The 20,398-nt window shown below is 39.9% G+C and overlaps 1 protein-coding gene across 1 annotated transcript in view; it reads right to left on the reverse strand.

Annotated features, from left to right (window-relative positions):
- Window positions 1-5,077: 5,077 nt before the first annotated feature.
- OSBPL11 (oxysterol binding protein like 11) overlaps window positions 5,078-20,398 on the reverse strand; it is a 41,771-nt gene continuing 26,450 nt past the window's right edge. Inside the window, exons 7-13 of the mRNA XM_054381003.1 lie at window positions 18,034-18,179; window positions 15,928-16,068; window positions 13,339-13,837; window positions 11,231-11,417; window positions 7,299-7,481; window positions 6,518-6,671; window positions 5,078-5,155 (exon numbers count right to left, since the gene is read on the reverse strand). Of these exons, the coding sequence (XP_054236978.1) occupies window positions 5,078-5,155; window positions 6,518-6,671; window positions 7,299-7,481; window positions 11,231-11,417; window positions 13,339-13,837; window positions 15,928-16,068; window positions 18,034-18,179 (1,388 nt within the window). The remainder of the gene's footprint in view (window positions 5,156-6,517; window positions 6,672-7,298; window positions 7,482-11,230; window positions 11,418-13,338; window positions 13,838-15,927; window positions 16,069-18,033; window positions 18,180-20,398) is intronic.

Raw genomic sequence — 20,398 nt, forward strand, 5'->3', positions numbered from 1 at the left:
TCCTCCCACAGACACAGTGAACCGTGGAATCCATACTTTGGTTAAAGTGCAACATTATGTATGAACTGATTTTTGTACTTACTTTGAACGTATAATGATGCAAAGCATTCCTTTTATTATTTTTTAAAATAATAATAATGTTTAATCTTTTATTAATAAGCACCCGAATTCCGTGTCTATCTTTTGAAGTCCTTCCACATCGCCATCATGAGTTTCTCTTCTAACTGCTTTCTCCGCAGACATGGAGACAATTTTCAGTCTTCCTTTTTTAACAGCCTCCACACACAAAAAAATCATCCATTTTAGCAGCAGAAAAAACATCTTGAGACGTAGCCCACTCTTGGTGGAAGAAACGCTGGCACTCCAGAAAATTACTCACTGACCACAGTCCTTAATACAGTGCAAAGATACCCAAGAAACCAGTTGGCAAAAGCCAGATTTACTGATTTACTGCAGCTCCAACACACATCTTTTCACTGGGGAATTCCTGGGTGTACTTGGTAGTTCAGGTGGGTGCATGAAGTCTCCTTGATAGGAAAAAGAAGTCACCAGTGCAGACACTGCTGTCTCACTCTAAGAGGTCTCCATACAGGATATCTAGATACTCTTTCCCTGTATCAGTCCAGTTTCAGCCACCTCTAGCCAAAAGATTTGTGCCACAGTAATCACGTCAACACAAACGTGTTGGCAAATTCTTCTTGCAGCTCCTTCACATCCCTCTGCTGTGTTATTCAACTTGAAGAAACATGCCCACATAGAACCAGGACCTTTACTCCTGTAATCATGAGACCAAACTAGGCTGCCATGGAGTGGCAGTTAAGGAGAGGTGAGTCATATCTCGCTCTGAATTCTGGCACTGTGTGAACTTTAATCCCTCCATCCTTGGGAGCAAAAGATAATAAACCCCTTACCTGCTACTAGGAAACCCTACAAGCCTGTATCTGACACTCACCTTCACAGAGGTAGATCTTTCAGGAGTTCTTTGCTTGGCAGCACACAGCTGCATGGATCAACCCCAGCATGAGAGGAGAAGGCAGAAAACCTCTACCACCAAGGCTCTCTAGGCTCCCTGACATGGTGAAGGGAAGCAGGGAGGTTTGGGTTTTCTACAATATAAAGAGCTATGACAATACCAGTCCATACAAAAAGCTCTTCTCCTCTTGCTATTGTTTTCATTTCCAAGGACCATTTCTACAGCTCCTAAGTCAAAAGCCTAGCACAAAACTGTTTCTGAATCCTTCGAGAAAGGATGGAAGGGGAATGAATTAGGTTCCATCAAATCTAAATAATAAAATTCACTTCAGCTACCATATGTAAGTCTCCACCCACAACTGTGACCATACACCTTTCATGCTCACCAATCCCCCACCTGGCTAAGATGACCTCCTGTCATCTTAGGATTTTCCAAGCTAACCCTTTTCTCTTGAAGCACATCCTCCCCAGTTCATCACAAACACCTGACTTCAGCCTCATTTCTTTAATACATTAACCACTGCTCTACTGTGCAACTGCTTGGGGGAAACAGAGAGCATGGGGCAGATTTCCTGACACAGAGGTAAGAAACTAGAGGAACACACTGAACTGCCCCCAAGGCTGTCCAATCTTTCCTTCTTGTAATATTCATAGCAGAATTCCCCTCATTTCTGTCCATTTAAAAGACACTCTCATCTGTTCCTCCCACAGGTGACTGGGACAGAGGAGGATCATCTCATGCAAACTAAATAGTGAAGGCTGCATCTCTGATTCTGATAGCTGAAATCCAAATTCTCCTGGGGAATAATATGTAAATATGCTGAAAACCTTCCTAATCTATTTTCCTCCCCATGCCTAAAATTTTGAACACTCCAATTTACACATTGCATTTTTTCCCCATGAGAACCAAGCCCAGAACGAAGCTTTCAGGATTAGACTTCTAAATGCCTGCATTAAATAGGAGTGGCTTGTCACACTGTTTTCCATGAATAGCAGGGTATGCAGCACCTCTGAAGAAAGCCCCTTCTTTAAGCTCCAATCTGTTTATAACTCAAGGAGCCTAAAACCACTTCCACTTCAGTGGTGTCCAATCAAGCCAAAAAGACAGAAGGGAACATAAGCCAAAATTCTATATTTTGTTATGCTCCCCGCTGAACCACCGTGGTTCTAGCAAACATCCACATAGGAAGCAGCAGTGAGCCCTTCCTTCACTCCAGAAGGTACAAGATGGAAACAACAGCAGTTCTGCAAGAGAATCAAATCTGAGCTAGAGCTAAAAATACACCCATTAGTCCTCAGAGTGCTCACAACTCTCAGAAGAATCATATAAATGTCTTACAATTTATGCTGGGTATTCAGTGGCTAGATTTCCCCCCCCCCCCCAAACTCTTTTCGAATATTCCCTTTGTTTCTAGAAGTAACTAGAAATTTGCATCATAACTAAATCCACATCACGAAGCCGTTCCAGTTCTTGTGATCATCTGAGCAAATGCAGGCTTTAGTCTTTTTTTTTTTCCTAGCAGCATCCCCACATTGAAAGAAATAATTTCATGTATTTTAAAAGGCTTCCTCAGCATTGGGTCTATTTTTACATAACATAATTAGTAGCAGCTTTCTTAGTGTGAAACCATAAGCATAACAGATGAGGTGGGAGAGAACAAACTTGACTAGTAATATAAGGAACACAAATGGGTTTATGGTCAACATGGGAGCTTTACATTTTCTTTTATAGCCATCACCACCGTGACGAACTCCCAAATCAAAATTTTAAGCAGAGCTCAGTGACAGAGTCATAAGTCTGTATTTTAATAAGCACAAGTTTGATCCCTGGAGTAGGCTCAGCTGATACAGGTTTAGTTTCTGCTCCAATGACTGTCATATTAAAAGCTGGGCCTTGCACCACAGTTCTTGCTGTTGGCTTAAAGCAAATCGGCCATGCGACTAAGATAAAACAACTATGAAATAGTGGTGTCAACTTACTTTCTGTCCCTCTAGCATCCCCAGTTTGGTGCATGTACTAATGAACCATGGAAGTTCATGCATCACCACCTCGATTTCTACCCCAAATCCTGGAACTGGCCAAGGAGCACAAGCCAAATGTGCCACAGACCCAGGAACAAGGAGGAACTAATCCCACTGTTTTCTTTTTTTTATTTTCATTCTGGATTAAACATGAAAATGCCCAATGGACATCCCAAACTAGCACAACAGGATGGTTGTATAGAATATCACAAAGACAGCAGGGCCTAAAACATTCTTCTCCTGAAGAATAGTTACTGCTCAAGTGTACAGTGTCAAAATAACCCACTGTAAGAGCCAAGGAAAGCCCAGACAGTCAGTTCTCCAGCACAAAAGAAGACAGTCAGATCTCCAGCACAAAAGATAGTAACAACCTGCTCTTCCTGGCCACTCTAGGAAAACAGACAGAGCAAAGGAATCATTTTGTAGTTTTATTATCCCCACCCCAACTTCTCACAAATGGACTATGACTCGCATTGAGATCTCAGTGCATTTCACAGCAAAAAAAAAAAGTACAAGAGGATCAAAATAGTTGTGCATAAACCCAACTCTTTTTTTGCACAATTGACAGTCTGCATTGAAAGTTAACATGGTTATTTAAACCTTCTGATGCATTCTTACACTTGTATCTTCTCAAGACATCAAAACTTCTTACCACATCACACACTTGTGAGTTCTCATGATGCTGGATCAGGTGCAGCCATTGCCATGGCTGGGAAGTGGCAGATAATGTTATATACACTGATTGGAAGACTACATCAGGAGAAAAAACAGATTAAGGCACCACTGTTGGAAAAATTAAGGTAGCTTGTAGTTACAACAATAACAAAAGCCATAATAAGTACTATTCTTAATTGCCAGCAATTCTTAGACTTCCATAAAGTAGTATAAAACAGAAAAAAACCAAACCAAAACAAAACAACCCAACAAACAAAAGATGTTTGTACCTGAATACAGTTTCCTGATATCTGATTGTATTTCAAATCAATTGCCAGTCCTCAGTATAATCAGGTGGGTTTTTTTATGGTAAGATGACAAATCAGGACCTAAAGTCCATGTATTCACAGGTCATATTTCACTGCTTTGTTCTGAATAACACCACAGGAGAAAAAAAAAAAAACAAACTAAAAAACAACCACCAATCCAAAGGACAGTTTGTAACACTGATACTTCACCTCTGAGATGACTAGATGGGCAGAGAAATTTAAATACAAAATTGTATGTTTTCTGCTCATTTTGAATGCCTTAGTCCTCAGGAAGGGAAGGAGGAGGAGAAAAAAAAAAAAAACAAAACCAAGGGCAAACCTCATTACATTACAACATGAGAAAAATCCAAGTCACTCAAAGAGATTTAATAAAATTAGGAGTTGAAAAGTGTTCAAATTACTTTTCCAATTCAAGTCAATTATTTCAAGTATATTAAAATGTTTCAGAGGAAAAATTTCTCCACAGTTACAACTCTAATTGCTTTTATAAATCCATAAAAAAGAACGGTAGTCTCTACACAGATCCCACACTCCTCCGATGCATGCACACGCTCTCTGAAGGAGAAAAAAAAAAAGTCATCACAATCCAGTTGTTTCTTAACACTGACTTCAGGCACAGCTTCCAAACACCCCTCCAGTTTTCGCCAAAAAGGTTAATCACTGGGAATAAAAGCAGCAATTTTCTGTTGCTGTTGTCTACATGGGTACTCAGCAGGTTTCAGTCACTAAAGAGCCTGATGCAGATTCTGGAAAAAAAGTTCCCATGACACTCCAAAATCCCACAGTTCCTTCTTCTCTTAGGCAGCTTTTGCAGTCAGATCTACTTAGAAGAATCTTACACAATTCAGATAAAATCTTTTGCATCATACAAAAAGCAAGTTGGTTGAATGTACCTGGCAAGTTTGTCTCTACAACTTTGATTTTTTTGTTAATCCTTTTTTTTTTTAATAGCTTTAAAGTGCCCTAGTATATTTATTTCTTTATGCTCATTTAAACTTTCACAATTACATAAAAAGTGGACACTCAGTGTGATTACTGTGTTTTGAGAGACAGAGGAAAAGAGGAGGAAAAATCAGAAAACTCATCTGAAAGCAGCTTTTCTAGTTAGTGTCCGTTTGCTGAGTTTGTGCAGCAGAGACTGTTTTCCAGAGGGGTTTGTGATAAACCCAGCCATCTCCCTGCAATTTAGAGAGGGAAAAATGATTGTTAATAAAGACAATGCCCTGGGACAATTTCCTTTCATGAAAATATTAGGCTGACAGCTGTGAAACCCAGAGGGATATAGTTTATACCTTTAATTCCTACAGATTAAGAGACACTGCAGGCTTCTGAGACTACCTCAGAACACGTACGGGCTCCTGTTGAGCTGCGGTGCTCTCTGGTAATTGACTGCTCTTGTAATTAACCCAGAGGAAAAGCCACTCTGCTCAACTCCATGATCCAGATTACTTTAAGAAACCAAATAAGAAGCCAACAGAGAGGCAGCTACCCAGGATTATCAACTCTAACACAGCCCAATGCTTACCTGGAATGGAAGTAGCTCAGGATTATGTTTAAACATTTTCTGAGCAGATCTGTTTCTCGGATTAATGACAATTTCACCTCTTCTAAATGTAGATACTAACAACACAAATCATACTAGCATAGCTAGCTATGCATATATCATATGCATACTAGCATACTGAGTTAATCATACTAGCATAGCTTTAGAGACAAAAATTCCACAACTTTACTGGAGCTAACAGATAGTCCTGAACTTTAAAAAGACAAAACCCAGAAGAAACACAACGAAAAAGCCCTCGGTCTGCTGTAAACCTTTGCTAGGTCACATACACAGGAAGAAGTTTAACAGATAAAGTTTATGTTATGAGAAGCAGCTAAATTTCTATGGCATAAATTTTAGTTGAGTCCTCTTCTTTTGAAAAGGGCTTAGCAAAGCCCTCTACACAAGCATGGTTTCATCACTTGGATCTCAAGGAAAGCCTGCTTCAAAGCTACCATACCGGCAGCCTGTAAGCTCACCTTGCTAAAAACTCTTAATATATTATTATTATTACCACCATTGTTGAAGTATAAATTAAACCATTAAGCAAGTAAATTCCATCCAAAGTGGAATATACAAAAACAAAAGAAGTTCTAAGATGAGAATGAACTCATGTTCCTTCTTGCTAACAGTACTATCTTGGGTTCATATGCAACCAAAATCAGTACTTCTGGTTGTTGTTTTGTGGGTTTTTTTTGAGTATTTACCATTATAGTCTACTTACACATGCACAAGAAAAGCCGTTTTCCACATGTTACAAGAAGTGCCTGGTAAAAGAAACTAGACCACAAAACAGACATTTTGTTGCAAGGGAACTACAAAATCAAAGTGTTTGAGAAGTGAAGGGTAAAGTCACATAGTTACATGTTTGGTAGTGTTTATGTCACCTCACTCCCATGGAGCTAAATTAAGGTTTAAGACCAAACACTCTGTTCTAACAGGACCTGTTTTCTTTGCAGCTCTACCTTTATCAACAACTAACCACTTGAGAACTTACTTCTTTAAGGAAGTATTTAGTACACCAAGGTGTTTCTGTTTCAGCACGAAGCCTCTCTTCACTCCTCTGCCGTTCTTCAAGGGCTCGCTTGTGCTCCGTAGCCTTATCGATGTCTCCATCCCGCAGAGACTCTGTTACATGCTGCCACAGCCTCCTACAAAACAAATTAACTTTACTTTTCAAAAGTCTTCTGACCTTGTCACCTTGAACTCCAGGATCATCGCATGCACTTTGTCCAGAACAGGAGCAGCCCCACACCAACCCAGACCAGAGCACAATGATGCAAGCACAGGTGGAAGGACTCACAGCTGAATCTTACAGCTACACTAGCAATCGTGAGCAGACAGGAAAGCCTCTGAGGCTTTGGCTGGGCCAGTCTAATGTCTATTTGTATACCCTTTAAAGCTGCTACGGAAGTGTTACTTAGCATGCAGTTTCTTGTGAAGACATCCCTCGTCAGCAGCTGCTCTGCTACATAGCCGATGGTTAAAAATAACAAATAAGGTGGCTCTGTTCTAACAGGCACTTTATGAACTTGTAAGACAACTCCAGCCATGAGTGAAAGCGACAACATACACAACCACGTGCCTGCAATTTGGTTTTTGCGCTTACTATACACTTGGGTTTTGTTTGGTTTGGGTTGGGGTTTTTTGTTTGTTTTTTAAACAAGATCACTGCTGCTAAGCACCACCCACAAATCATATCTGCATTTGCAGGTTCTCCTAAGGCATTGAACAGATTTGTTAGGACACAGAGCAAGGCAACAGCAAACATCATCTACCTAGATTCAAACAGTCCTTGTTTCTCGAGGGGCCGCACTCGTTTTCTTGTCACAGACAGCTTTGTCAAGTCCACGTATTTTGTCTCGCCGTTGCTGTAGGTGAACTCAAGCATGCTGTTCCATTCTCCTTGCACTCTGCACACCACTGTGTTCGTAACGTTCTGCTTCACTTCACCTGTGACTCTGGGAAAGGAATTTATTTTTAGAAGGGCATCACTGAAGACACCTGAGGACTATTCCTTGCATAATCACTCAGTTCTGAATAAGTTTGCAAACTCGTCGCAATTGTTTGGAAAATGTTAGTTACTTGAATTGCATTCACATGGAGAAGTTCAAAAGACCAAAGTGACTTCTACTCATTGCCGTAGCTCTCCTCACATTTCCCTTGAAGCACCAGTTTTGGCTTCATCTTAAAAGTTCTTTCAAATCTTTTAACAGAATTGAAAACGTAAAAGAAACTAACACAGGCTGGTGCACATGTAACAAAGCAGTTGATGACTTCCACTTGAAACGTCACATCAGATACATAGCTCAGATTTAAATAAAAACTAAACTTTCTAGGAAGAATGCATCTCACTACCTGCTGGCATTTTATGTCAAACCTTTACACCTCAGCCTTCTCTGTATGCAGGTAGCCTCATTAAGTGACTCTCACATAGGCAGTAGACACACAAAGCAGAAATAAAGAAAGAAACTAGGCATCAGGAGAATTGCTTTTCTTTCCTGTTTCTTCCACAGAAACTTCAGCCAGTAACAGGATATTAACAATCCTTTTCTACTAGGCAATATTTAAAAATGTTGCACAGATGCTCAATTCCCACCATAATTACACACTCTAATGCATATTTTTCTTAACATCAAGACCCATCCAAGGATCTCCCAACATTCACCTCATTCTGAATCAAGGTGTAGAAGCTTACGGAGCATTGTTAGGCAAACAATTTACCACCTATAAACAGAAATGTTCTTCTAGAAAGATGAATCAAGAGTCTGCACACTATGCAAACAAGACTTGAAACATTCCCAGTGGTAAGGCACTGCAGGATTCACAAAGGGCAGTATCTGCAGCTCAAACTAAATGTCGATTACCTGTACACAAGCTCTTCAGCATTCGCAGTACAGCTTAAATCTCCTTTTACACTTAAGTGCAGCTGCAAACAGCTAGGTTGCCCAACAGTCATTTGCTCTTACTTCCTTTTAACAACTGCATACATAAGAGCAGAAAGCAGCACTTCTGTGCTCCCACCTTGCCCCCATTGCGTGGTGCCACAACGAGAGGAAGAAGGGAGCACAGGACACGTAGGTGCCACTTCCCTTCTTCTGCACACACCAGTCGCTTCCAGCTGTGCCTGTTCCTCTGAGCCTGGCATCAAAACAGGGAAATTAATTTCTCAGGCAACAAAACAAGTATCACAGGCCAGACCTTCCTGTACAGAGACGCTGGATGCCAGTCAAATCAGGACTGTGGGGAAAGTTGGCTCAGAGCAAGAGAGAGCAGCCAGGGCTTCTGCCACACCTTGCGCATGTGTGAGACAACTGGAAATGCATCATGGTCCAGTAGCTCAAACCTAATTTAACCTCATTAGAAAAATCATCTGAAAAACAAACTGGTAAGTATGTGCTGCTCATGCACAGTTTTCTATTGAAGTAAATAAATAAATACATACATACCTATATAAATAAAATCAAAATTAATTCAAGAAAACAGGCCAGAGTTGGAGCAACATGAGCAATAAAAGCATGTTTACATTCAACTATTAAGTCTGAGGTTTCAATGGAAGACAACAAGCAACTGCAGTTTCTGAAAACAACTGAAAAAGCAGCCAACAAGGATGCAGCCTTCATTTTGTGCTGCTTTTTCATATGGTGATCTCCATGCCTCACCAAAGATTTTACAGAGTCCTTGTCCCACTCCAGAGAAGCCTCTAAACATATTGAGCCCACAGGATGCCAGAGACAAGCCCATCTGGACTTTGCAGTTACATTTTCACAACTTTAAGAGCTTATTTTTATCAAACACTGTGTGGTTACAACAACAGTGACATCCAGTACTTCAGTATTAATCACAATTTTACTGCCTCTGCTCAGCTTAAAGTGAAATTATAGCACTCACTACCAAGGTACAGTATCAAGCTGCTACATTAAGCTCTCATTGCAACCTATATTTCTTCAAGTTGCATTGTTCTGTGACACACAACCATTCACAGCACTGCAGATCACATCTGCCTGAACTAACATTACTGATAAAAGTCTGCAAGCACTTATTTGTAAGCTTATCATGATTGACACACGCCTAGCTATTTGTTATGATCATCCTCTGTTTCATCAAACTAAAGAGTTAGAGCACCAAAGAGACAATATCTAGCTGAGGTCTAACAAGGGTCACCCAAAAAAAAAAAAAAATCTATAGCATTGCCATAGCAACTCCCTTGCACTCTGTGTAACCATGACAACTCTGCTGCTTCCCCATCAGAGATTCTTTTGGCAATGTTCAATCAGCACCATGTCAAATTTTCACTAGTTACAGCACTTTGAACATATCTGCCTTTAAAAAGCCTCTACACGTCTGTCTAATTTCAGAGAGACAAATAAAACACTTCCCAAAATTAAATCCCTGAAGTGAAATTGCACTCTAATGCTTTTTTTTTTTAATTGGCATAACAGGAGCTACTGCAAGGTGAAGGAAAGCTTGTAAGCAATTGGAAAAAAAAAAATCCCAAGTGATGCATCACTTTACAATTGTCACAAGTTTAACAGAGCTACACATCAGCTGCACTTCTCCAGATGCCACTGGGACAGGGGAGTGATGCTTGCAAGTTAAACTCAAAGCACATATGAGAATTTATGGGGCAAAGCACTTGAAGATGGAAGTTCTGGTGGGATTCCTTTTGTTTTCCTTTAAGCAGTACATACAGCCTTAACCTACTGATTCAGAAAAAGCGACGTAGAGAAGACTGCCAATTTTTGGCACCCTGTGAGAGCAACCCATGTTTAAAAAGTTCTGATGTTCCAGGCTGTTACATATTTCATTATTCTCTCTAACACATTTAAGGAAGGTTGAAACAAGCACTGCCCAGTAAATGGCCAAGCACAAAATGCTCTGGAATCAGATATTTTTTGTGTGACTACTACTTATTTTTCTCTTTTCTCAGTTAATTGTCTCTGTATTAGCACAAGGCTAATCTGCAGCAGTCTTTCTACAAGATGACTAAACCCATCTATGTTAGTGAGTTTCAAAAGCTTTTGCACCAAGTGTGCAGGTATTTCCTAGAATCTGCTAGAGGTAACCCCAAGCAAACCTTCCCTGGATCTTCTTTCCTCTGCCTGATAGTTTTCACACATACGTGTACATGAAGAACTACCATTATAAGAATTATCATTTTTGTCTTCAAAAAGAAGATATTTCTATCTAGAGATTTTCTATGTGTTTCTTACACAGAAATCCTAAGACCATGAAGTAACAGAAGACTCTTTACTAATGATCCCTGAAGAGCAACTACAATGTAAACAACACACAACCCTTTAAGACTGTGAGATTAGCCTCATTTCAAACAGTGTAAATAAAAAAAAAAACAAAACAAACAACCAACAACCAACCACTAACCAACTAACAGAACTAAGACAATCTGTGAAAGTCAGAAATAAAGGGCAGGAGCTATGTTCTCCCAGTGATATGAACACAGTCAGACAAACATGGGATTTCCTTACTGTCTTTAAATGTAACCTGATTTTCCCTTGAGGATCACATGAGATGCAGTAGGTTAGCTAGGATACTAAGAGCACAGTAATACCTACAAGTGTTGAAGAAGAGGAGAAACTATGTTTCTTCAGACTACCAAATGAACAGAGGCAGGTACTGCAGTTCTAGGGCATAAACTACATGGAAAACCAGGAAAAAAGCCCCAAACCAAAGCAACACAACACATTCTCACCGATGCAACTTGCCACCATAGAAGGGCTTGGTGTGGAAGTTAATGCTTGCAGAGTACCCGGTCTTCACACAGTTAATGTTGACTTTTCCTCCCAGTTCCACCCAGGGAACAGTTAAAATTGACCGAGCATACGCACAGGGCAGAGAGAAGGTGTATTCTTCCCCATGTTCTAAGAGACTTAAGAGACCTGTGTGAAGAAACACAAGAATCTTTAAATCGGCACCATTTTAGAAAAGGCCAAATGAGTTATTGACACAGCCAATACTACATCTGACTACTTTTCCTCACAATCCTCACATCAAAAAAAGAAGCAAAGAATAAAAGAACTACACTAAAGTGACGCTTATTACAGACTTCAGATAACAAACATTTTCCTGAAAGTACTAACCTGAATAGCATGCATTTCTGTTTCTTTTGGGAAAAGACATTTAGTCTAACAATATTGCTCCACAAAGCACAAGGTTGTGCTGTACAACGTAACTTTTCAGTAATGTGTAAGAGGGCTGGGCACTCTCTTAGTGCTGATTCTGGAGAATGGCAACACAAGACAGGCTGACAAAAGGAAATAATGAGTGAATACCCTGCAGTGCAGACCCTGATGAAGGCTAATACTCTTGTTCTGCCTTCCCTCTGTGTAATACATGCTAACCTATCTGAAGGCAGGTGGCTGAGACCATTGTCCTTACCATACCTCTGCCAAGATAAATCCAATTCTTTCCTGAGAGTAGCTTTTGCAATAAATGTCAAGAATCTCTTAATAATGGTTTTTTTTTTCTTTGGGTTTTACGATGTATGGGTTTGTTTGATTCCCATTTAAAAACAAACAAAACAAAACAAACAAAAAACCCCCACCATGAGATCTACCTCTTGTTGTTAGAAGAATATACTGTGACAACTGAGCGCTGCCTGCATCAGCCCGCGCCTCTGTAGCATATTACCACTGTGTGCCTGCCTCAAGTATGAAAAACACAAGAAATTCTGTAAAGTTATGACACGATTTGAGAAACACCCTAGAGATGATACTAACTTCAGAAATTACCTGGTACTGCCCAAAGCACTGAGATGTGCCTTCCACATCCCCTGGCATGTTCATTCACTTGTCCAGTACATGGTTTACATGCAAGAGGACACAGAATGAGAGATGCTGTCTCATCTCTTGCAGTAAAGAGGAGTACTAAAGGGACATTACAGTTTAAGGGCAGTTACCCCTCTTTGTTCCTGAAGGATCCAATTTCTCTAGTTAAAGAAAACTAAAACCTGCATAGTATGGCACATTAGGTACAATACATGCAATGCAACAACACTTCTATTTAATAAATGTCTGAGGCAAATTAATTTGTCCAGTGTTTTGAAAGCATCCATAAATAACAGTTTGCATCACAATTATTGCCTTTTGGTTTAAAACTAAAAAATTTATTTCCACATACAGTCCTGCTTTTTGGCAAAGCATAAACCTATCCAGTTCCCCCCCTGCCCCATATATGAAAACTTGTTCTTTATAATGAAGGCTTGTAGCATCTTGTGCACTTTGTAAGCAGTAACAAAAAGAGAAATTATTGAATGATTGTATATTCAGGCTTTCACATCACAGAGATTAGAGAAAAAAAAAAAAACAGAAGTCCATGAAAGAATAATTTAATAATATCTGAAACTCCACTGACATTTGCAAGCACTTTTTGTTTTTCTTTTTTAAGTCTTTTCATAAGGGTGTCTATCAACAGGACAAGGGGAATGGTTTGAAGCTCAGGGAGAGTAGGTTTAGACTGGATCTTAGAGAGAAGTTCTTCGTATGAGGGTGGTGGGACTCTGGCATAGGTTGTCCAGGGAGGCTGTGGACACCTCCTCCCTGGCGGTGTTCAAGGACACTTTGGATAAGGCCTTGAGCAGCCGAGTCTAGTTGAGAGGTGTCCCTGCCCATGATGAGGAGGTTGGACTACATCATCTCTAAGGTCCCTGCCAACCTAAGCCATTCTATGAAGTCTCTGAAACAAAACCACTGAGCACTATTCATCTGTATTTCTGCCAGAGGAATGGAACATCTAATTTCCCATCACACCAACATTATTTTAACAACCTTCTAAAACGAATATAAGACAAGTTGCACTTACCTTCACCAACCATTGTCACTCCTATTGACATGCCTAAGAATTTACTTTTTGTCCAGACATGGGCATTGACACACATCTTTCTCTCTACACATTCAGCATAAAACCCTGAGACAGGAGGATGGTGGGACACTTGCTCAGCCACAAATTTTACTGTATAGTAGTCCAGCTCTTTTTGGCCTTCCGGATCTTTAGACAGAGTTACTTGTTCTGAGGCGGAGTGAGCAGGTAAGTTACTGCCAACATCTGTGGCTACATTGCTCTTTGGCATCCTCCAGGAGCAGTGGAAGGTTTCCCCAATGATTGGATTGTAGGGCTTCTTTGCGATGGCTCCTTTGCGGCCCTCGTGAAACGAAGTGAGATAATACTCAACAAAGCGAATCATCCTCTCCTCGGGGGTACTGCCGTTTGTGATCCCAATGAAGAGATCTGGATGGGACATGAAGTCTGCATACATCTCCAACAACGAGCGCTTCTCCAGAATAAAAGTGGGAAGAACCACCTGAAATGAAAGGAAACCCAGAAAGCTCTAGTAAGTAAAACAGGGACAGGCATTTTCAGAAAGGGAGCTCTCAGGTACAGGATTCTGTCCTGGTTTGGAAATCACACTTTCAGAATGAACTTTCTTGCCTCTCTGGTAAGCAAAGTACAGTGAGCAGGGGTCCCCAAAATGTAATTTATCAAGAGAAGAAAAAGCCCAATAAGTGAGCAGAGGTCTCAAAAATGTAATTTATAAGGAGAAAAAAAGCCCAATAAGTAGTATTAACACTAAAGAGGTTGAAAGAGACTAAGCATCCTGCAAAAAAATATGCAAGAGCTGCTAAGAGATAATGTGTCTCCCATGTCTGTGGAAAAAAACAGCTGGAAGAACCTCAAGCTGTAGCAATGAAGGTTCAGAACAGAGCTTAGGAAAGTTTGTGTCCAAAGAAGAAAAAAAAGAAGGAAAGCTATGCCTGTGCTTTTGAGAGCCTGCTGAATGTCTCTCACCTCAGCAACTAGGACAAGTACCCAGGAGGAAAACAAACACAGTATAGGTTGATCCTGTACCTCTGAGCAGAGGACCTTACACTTTCCCAGTTATATTTGCCACTGTAAAACCAGCAGTTCTGTCCTTTCCTGGGGCAAGAGCAATGTTGTAGAGTATGAGGGTGTGGGTATTACGTTTTCCCTTCCCTGCGCTGTAGTGTAACTAACCTCACATAACTAGCTGTTGTAAAGAGCAACACCGAGCGTCTCAATCATGAGATCAAGGCAGTCCATTTAAATCAGCTGCACTCAAAGAAGCAGAGCACTGAGGTAATAGATACACAAGGTGAGCTGAATACACTTGACATGTTGTTGCAACACCAACCTGGAATATTAAAGTTGCTTTTCACTAAGTATCCTGTTATTTAAGTTAAGTGTGATTCTAACTTGATTACCTGTTTTGAAGCCAGACTTGCTGCATTTCAATGCTTTGTGTGCTATGAACTAAAGACAAATCTACAAATTCAGCCAAAAGTAACAATTAGGAGAGTCTCAACACTTTGTTCCAGCTAAAAGAAAACGATATTGAGGATTTGATTTGGTGTATAAGTGAATTAGCAACTTAATGAATTCCTGATTAAGCAGCAGGGATTTAAGTTTGGCTCACAGGCAGCAGAGACTGTTCATACTACTTGGGTTTTTTTGGGGGTTTGGTTGGTTGTTTTTTTTCCCAAATTGTGAAATGTAAACTCCACGATACAAGAGTTTGTAGTGGCCAAAAGCAGCTACTGCTCAAAAAACAGCTTGCAAAAAAACCTGATGATAGTCCCCAATTCCCACAAAAAGAGAGCTTTCCCCGTTCCATGCCTCTGTAAAATCCAATTTTTCTTTAAAGTATCTAGTGCCTACAGAAAGAATTCATTACAGGGGTGAACTGAACATAAGCTGGTAGCAGCCTGATTTTCCCCGATTGGCTGTCCAACATGTCTAGTAGCAACTGAGTGTTAATTTCTCAAAGCTGCTTGCTTTTGATATATTCCCTGAAGAGTCAAACCCAATTCTCTCCAGTATATAACTTTGTTCTTGCTTGCCATAGATGTAAGCAAACACAGAAATGACAATAGGACAGAGAGGTATAAACAGATGTCTGAAGATAAATAATGGAGGACCAGAAGAAAACTTTTCAATAGCACCATGAATACAGGTGTAGGATTATGCAAGCTGCATGTAAAAGCATTATCAAATGAGTAAAAAGATCATGGAAGAAAAGCAGAAAGACAAAAATGAGAAGGTTGTAAAAACAGCATATAAAGAGTAAGTTGCAAACAGCTTACTTTTATACCAGGGAAAAAAAATAAGCAATAATAAGCAAATTCAACAAACATTAAAAAAAAGAAAAAGAAATCACAAAGCTAATATAATGAAAAAGATATGGTCAGTTGCATTAAAGAAAATCTACTCCCTCAGCATGTTTCACCTGCTTTAAACCAGGGCATCATATCTTGGTGCCTGAAGCTGCTACATGCCACAATTTCATATTAAACTCAGTATTGTTGAATACAGGAGCTGAGTTTATGATGGCACTTCATTTTCACTGCAGCCAGTCTTCACACTTCAGTTACTTACTCTTGTTAAGTCCATGCCAAGTTTCAGCTGAGACAAGAGATGCAAGATAACACTGCGCTGTTCTTCCACCGCTCCTAGATCATCTTCTTTATCATCGCAGATATCCTCCAGCTCCTCATCTGAATTTATTTCTTCAGGTTCCTGGGGTAAGAGCCATAAACATCAGCTCAAAGACATGACTGGCCAGACAATATCCAAAAAGATATTAATATTGCAAGAACTTCGTATAGCATCCAACTTTTTTTCCATCCACGTATGGAAAAAAAAAAGTAAATAAAACCCTGCTGAGAACTACACAATGGAATCTACCTTAAGATATAGAACAGTAAAAGAATTTAAAGGGACATTAAGATAATTCAGTGCAGATTTTATCTAGAAGATGCAGGCTAAGATTTCTCACCATCTCTCAGGCAGGTTAAGGGGGGAAAACAACCCAAAGCCTTAACAGCAAATATGACCTGTTTTTTGAGTAAGGCAAGCCTCTGACACATACCTAAACACTGTAAAGCAAAGGCTAGCACACATTCCATCCACCTCAGTGACACCCCTCCACCTCCACAGTATTTCAGTGTTGACACCATTACTCCAAAGGCTGTAGCAAATGGTAGTTCCTAGTTACTTGTTTACTGTCATGCCCACTGACAAGCAATTAACATCTACAGGCTAGGCTTCCCAAGCAGTATCAATGTTGCTGTTAGTGCCAACACATAAAGGAAAAAGGGAAAGTAACTTGGAGTAGTTCTGCAGTTACAGCAACAAAACCACCACACGGACCACACACACTGGCTGTCCATTGGTGTAACCAAAGCATCCAGACGAACCAGCAGAAATTCCATTAGTGCCATTTGAACAACCATCACCCGGCACGTGGAAAGTGAGGTGAAAGGGATGATGGTATTCCTAGGGTTCTGAGCAGCATCCTCCTGGGGCAAACAGCTGGATGGAGCCAGAAGTAGAGAGGAGAGGCACTGAATGCCACAGGAGGACAGCAGTATACGTCTGCTGAAGCAAGCCCTTTGTCCTAGAGCAGCTGCCCTAGCTCAAGGCAAACATATGAACACTTGGCCACCAAAACCAGGGGGGATAAGCCCTGACACAGAGCTCAAACCCCAGTGAAAATTGCTGTATCACATCCTCTTCCAAGGATGCTAGGATGTTCTGTTATCATAAATAGGGGAGCTGAAAATATCTAATGGAGTGATAAGACCAGTCATATTCCAAGTACATTAAGCACTTCAACTGTAACTCAATTATTAGAAGGAAGGAATTAAGAGATTTGAAAGCTCCTAGTTTGTTTCTTCCTTTAAAACTTAGTAGCAAGTACTTTAACCCATTTTAAAAAACTTGTGAACTATAGCAACTGAGAAAAAAAAATCTTTTGTTTCAATTTTGCTAAAAGACAGCACAGTGCTGGTGCAGAGACATACAACAGCATATTATCTTTTCACAGTGATACAGTCTCATCCAAACAACTGAGTGAAACCAACTAGTATAAAAGAATGTAATTATGTTTTTCTAGCTTAGCTTTATCATAATCCCTACTGGTTTTTCACTTCAGTATTTTGCATTTCAAATCAATTTTGACAGTTATAATGATACAGGCTGTGGCTGTATTTCAAATACATTAAGCCATCCCAAAAGTAAGTGATGAGTGTTGTTCAGATTAAAACAGATGCAGCAAGAGCTAGAAAAGAAAGACAGGGAGATTTAATAGCTGGAGACCAGCAATTTTGTCTTTCCTCTACTTAGGCAGTTCTTCTTGGGCCTATTTTGAGAGTGCTGTGAATTCCATTTAGGTTTTTTTGCACTTTAATATCCACTTAGTTTAGATTAAAATGCAAGGGAATACTGCCTATTTCAGCACCTTGCATTATCATCCCAATTGGCTCCCTCTACTTGACAGCTAGTTACAGAAAGCAGCAAACATATATTGAAAAAGCAAGGTAGAAAGTTTGATATACTGCAGTTGTATTCACTCCTCCAACACAACTAATCAAAAAGCAGGAGAAGAGCTCATTAAATCATTTTCACACAATATAATTGGAATATTTACAGATATTCCTCAAAATAATTCCTCACAGAAACAGGATATTCACATTACCTTACCCTTGTTAGCTGGCAGGGCTCTGCAATGGACTGCTCTTCTCTGACAGATGCTGGCTTGTTTATCTCTGCTGGGAAATTCTGAGCTGCTCCATTTTTGAAGTGGTTTGCCAGAGATATCTTCGGTTCCAACCAATTGATCGTCGTTCCTGATGCAATAGAAAGTTTGCGCTGAAACTTGCTCATCCTCTGGAAGGTCAGTAAATAGCAGTTTTCCCAAAAGAGCTATTTATTTTCAGGAATAAGCTGAAAGCAGCCAATTCCTCCTGCAGCCAATCCCTTCAGCAGCCACTAAACAAAGGTGGTGCAATGAGACACCACCTTCACTGATCATTAGCACAAACACTGCGATTGGCGAGCTGTAATACATGCAACTTGGACTGGAGAAACTAGTTGGTGTCATGAAAGGTGTAATCAGACACTACAGGAAGAACTCAGTGTCACAGGAATGTTAAGCAACCCTTACAATTTTCTTCAACCAGTATAAAAAAAAAAAAAAAACAAAAAACCACAAAACCCAACACTTAACAGTTTCTCAAACCCAGCTCAGCTCCAGACTAAAAAAAGAGCTAAGGCAGAAAGTTTTGTTGCTAGTATTTTTTTTCTGGAGAGGATATTTGGGTTTTTTTCTTCAGCTGCAAACAAGGCAAGCACATGTTACTGAATAAATAATAGTTGCTAAAGAAAAAAAAAAAAACACCACCACCCCACACAGAACCCGCAGGGCTTGGAAAGCTATTACCCACTTGATGATGCCAGTGTCTCTAGTTACTCCCAGCTAATTTATCAGAACTGATCAGGTTCCTCATTAATAACACAAATGTTCCGTTCTTTTTCAAAGGCTAATAAAAGGTACAGGCGACCCCAATCAGTTTTTTAACCCAAGAATACACAAACTGACAATCCATCTTGGCTGGGTTGCAAACACAGACATTATTAGGAAACTTGAATTTCTACCACCACACAGCAGTTTCCTGTGCTTAGGAATCTACACTGAGGTGTCTGATGTCTCTTCCTATATAATACATAATGCCTCATTTCCAGACCCCTGTTACCTGGAACTAGGTCACATCGTCAACCAGAACAAGCAGAGTAAGCTTAATTCAGATGAACAGCTGCACTTCCACCAGCAAAATACTGAGGCAGGGGAAAAGTCCAGGCTTACTAAATGGACAAGACAACATATTCTGCAACGGGGCAGTTTATCTTCATCAAGCCCATTACCCATGAATCCATTCCATAGTAAGAAACACGAATCGCTCAGCAATTTAAGCTATTTAAACAGCAGTTTCAAAGAAATAAAAAAAAAGGTGCTCAGAATGTCACTGTCACATTGACCTTCTGGAAGAAATTTTACTCATCTTCAAAACCTCTTCAGGATACTTGCTTTCTGAGCTGGAATTTTCAGCACAATCATCGCTAATTGCATATTCTAGGGTGTATTTAATCCACACTCACTGTCTTTTAGCTTGAATTTAACAAGCAGCTTCCCTTTTATACTCCCTATCAGCTATTACTAAAATAAATTCATTTATTAGATTTTCTTAAATTTTCACTGTTAAAATTCCAAGAGGTTTTAAGCTGCCAGCTGTGTTTTAATCTTTGTGAGTGGAAAGGATAGCATCTTAAACACTTCTCTTCCACTGAAACATCTCATTCAGATCCGCTCTTGACTATTTTGGGTAGACACCAGCTATTCTCTTTGCTTCTGATAATCTCCTCCCATGAAAGCCCTCATCCCATTTTTTCTTTTAAATAGTTTTCAGCACTTTTCCTCTTCTACAACCTAGACCTCTCAGAGTCCACAGTCTTCACTTTTGACATTTTTCTCTTCAGAAGCTGCAAATTGTTGTTGCAATTTGCCTTTTTCTCTATAAAGATTTTTTTTTATTTTTTAAATACAGTGCTTTTCACCACTTTGGACTTGAATTTAAGTAAAGTTAACAGCTGCAAATTTCCTGTTCCTCTAAGTCTGTGATTTATGGTACCCCTTGACACATTTGGGGCAACATTTTCACCCTTCTGTTATTTTTGTTTTGTCTTCCAACAATTTACAGCAAACTGGCACTCTTACATAATTTCTAATCCTTGGTTTTAAGCCTGCCATATACTTGCCCAACACATTCTTAGTACACAAGAACCACTGTAAAGGACCCCAAAACACATCTTTTCCACTTTGTATGTACGTTCTGTAAGATACTGTCAATTCTTGCAGTACCTCACTCACTTCTAGCTGAAGTATGCTGACCTGCCTTTCCATGATCCTAGGAAGATTACATAGTGCTTGGATACTTTTTATTAAATACTCCTGCATATGAACTGTACTTTTTCCTCCATCACCTTGTATTCCTATACTTAAGTATAGAAC

Source organism: Indicator indicator, chromosome 5 (genome assembly GCF_027791375.1).
Source record: "Indicator indicator isolate 239-I01 chromosome 5, UM_Iind_1.1, whole genome shotgun sequence".
NCBI lineage: Eukaryota > Metazoa > Chordata > Aves > Piciformes > Indicatoridae > Indicator > Indicator indicator.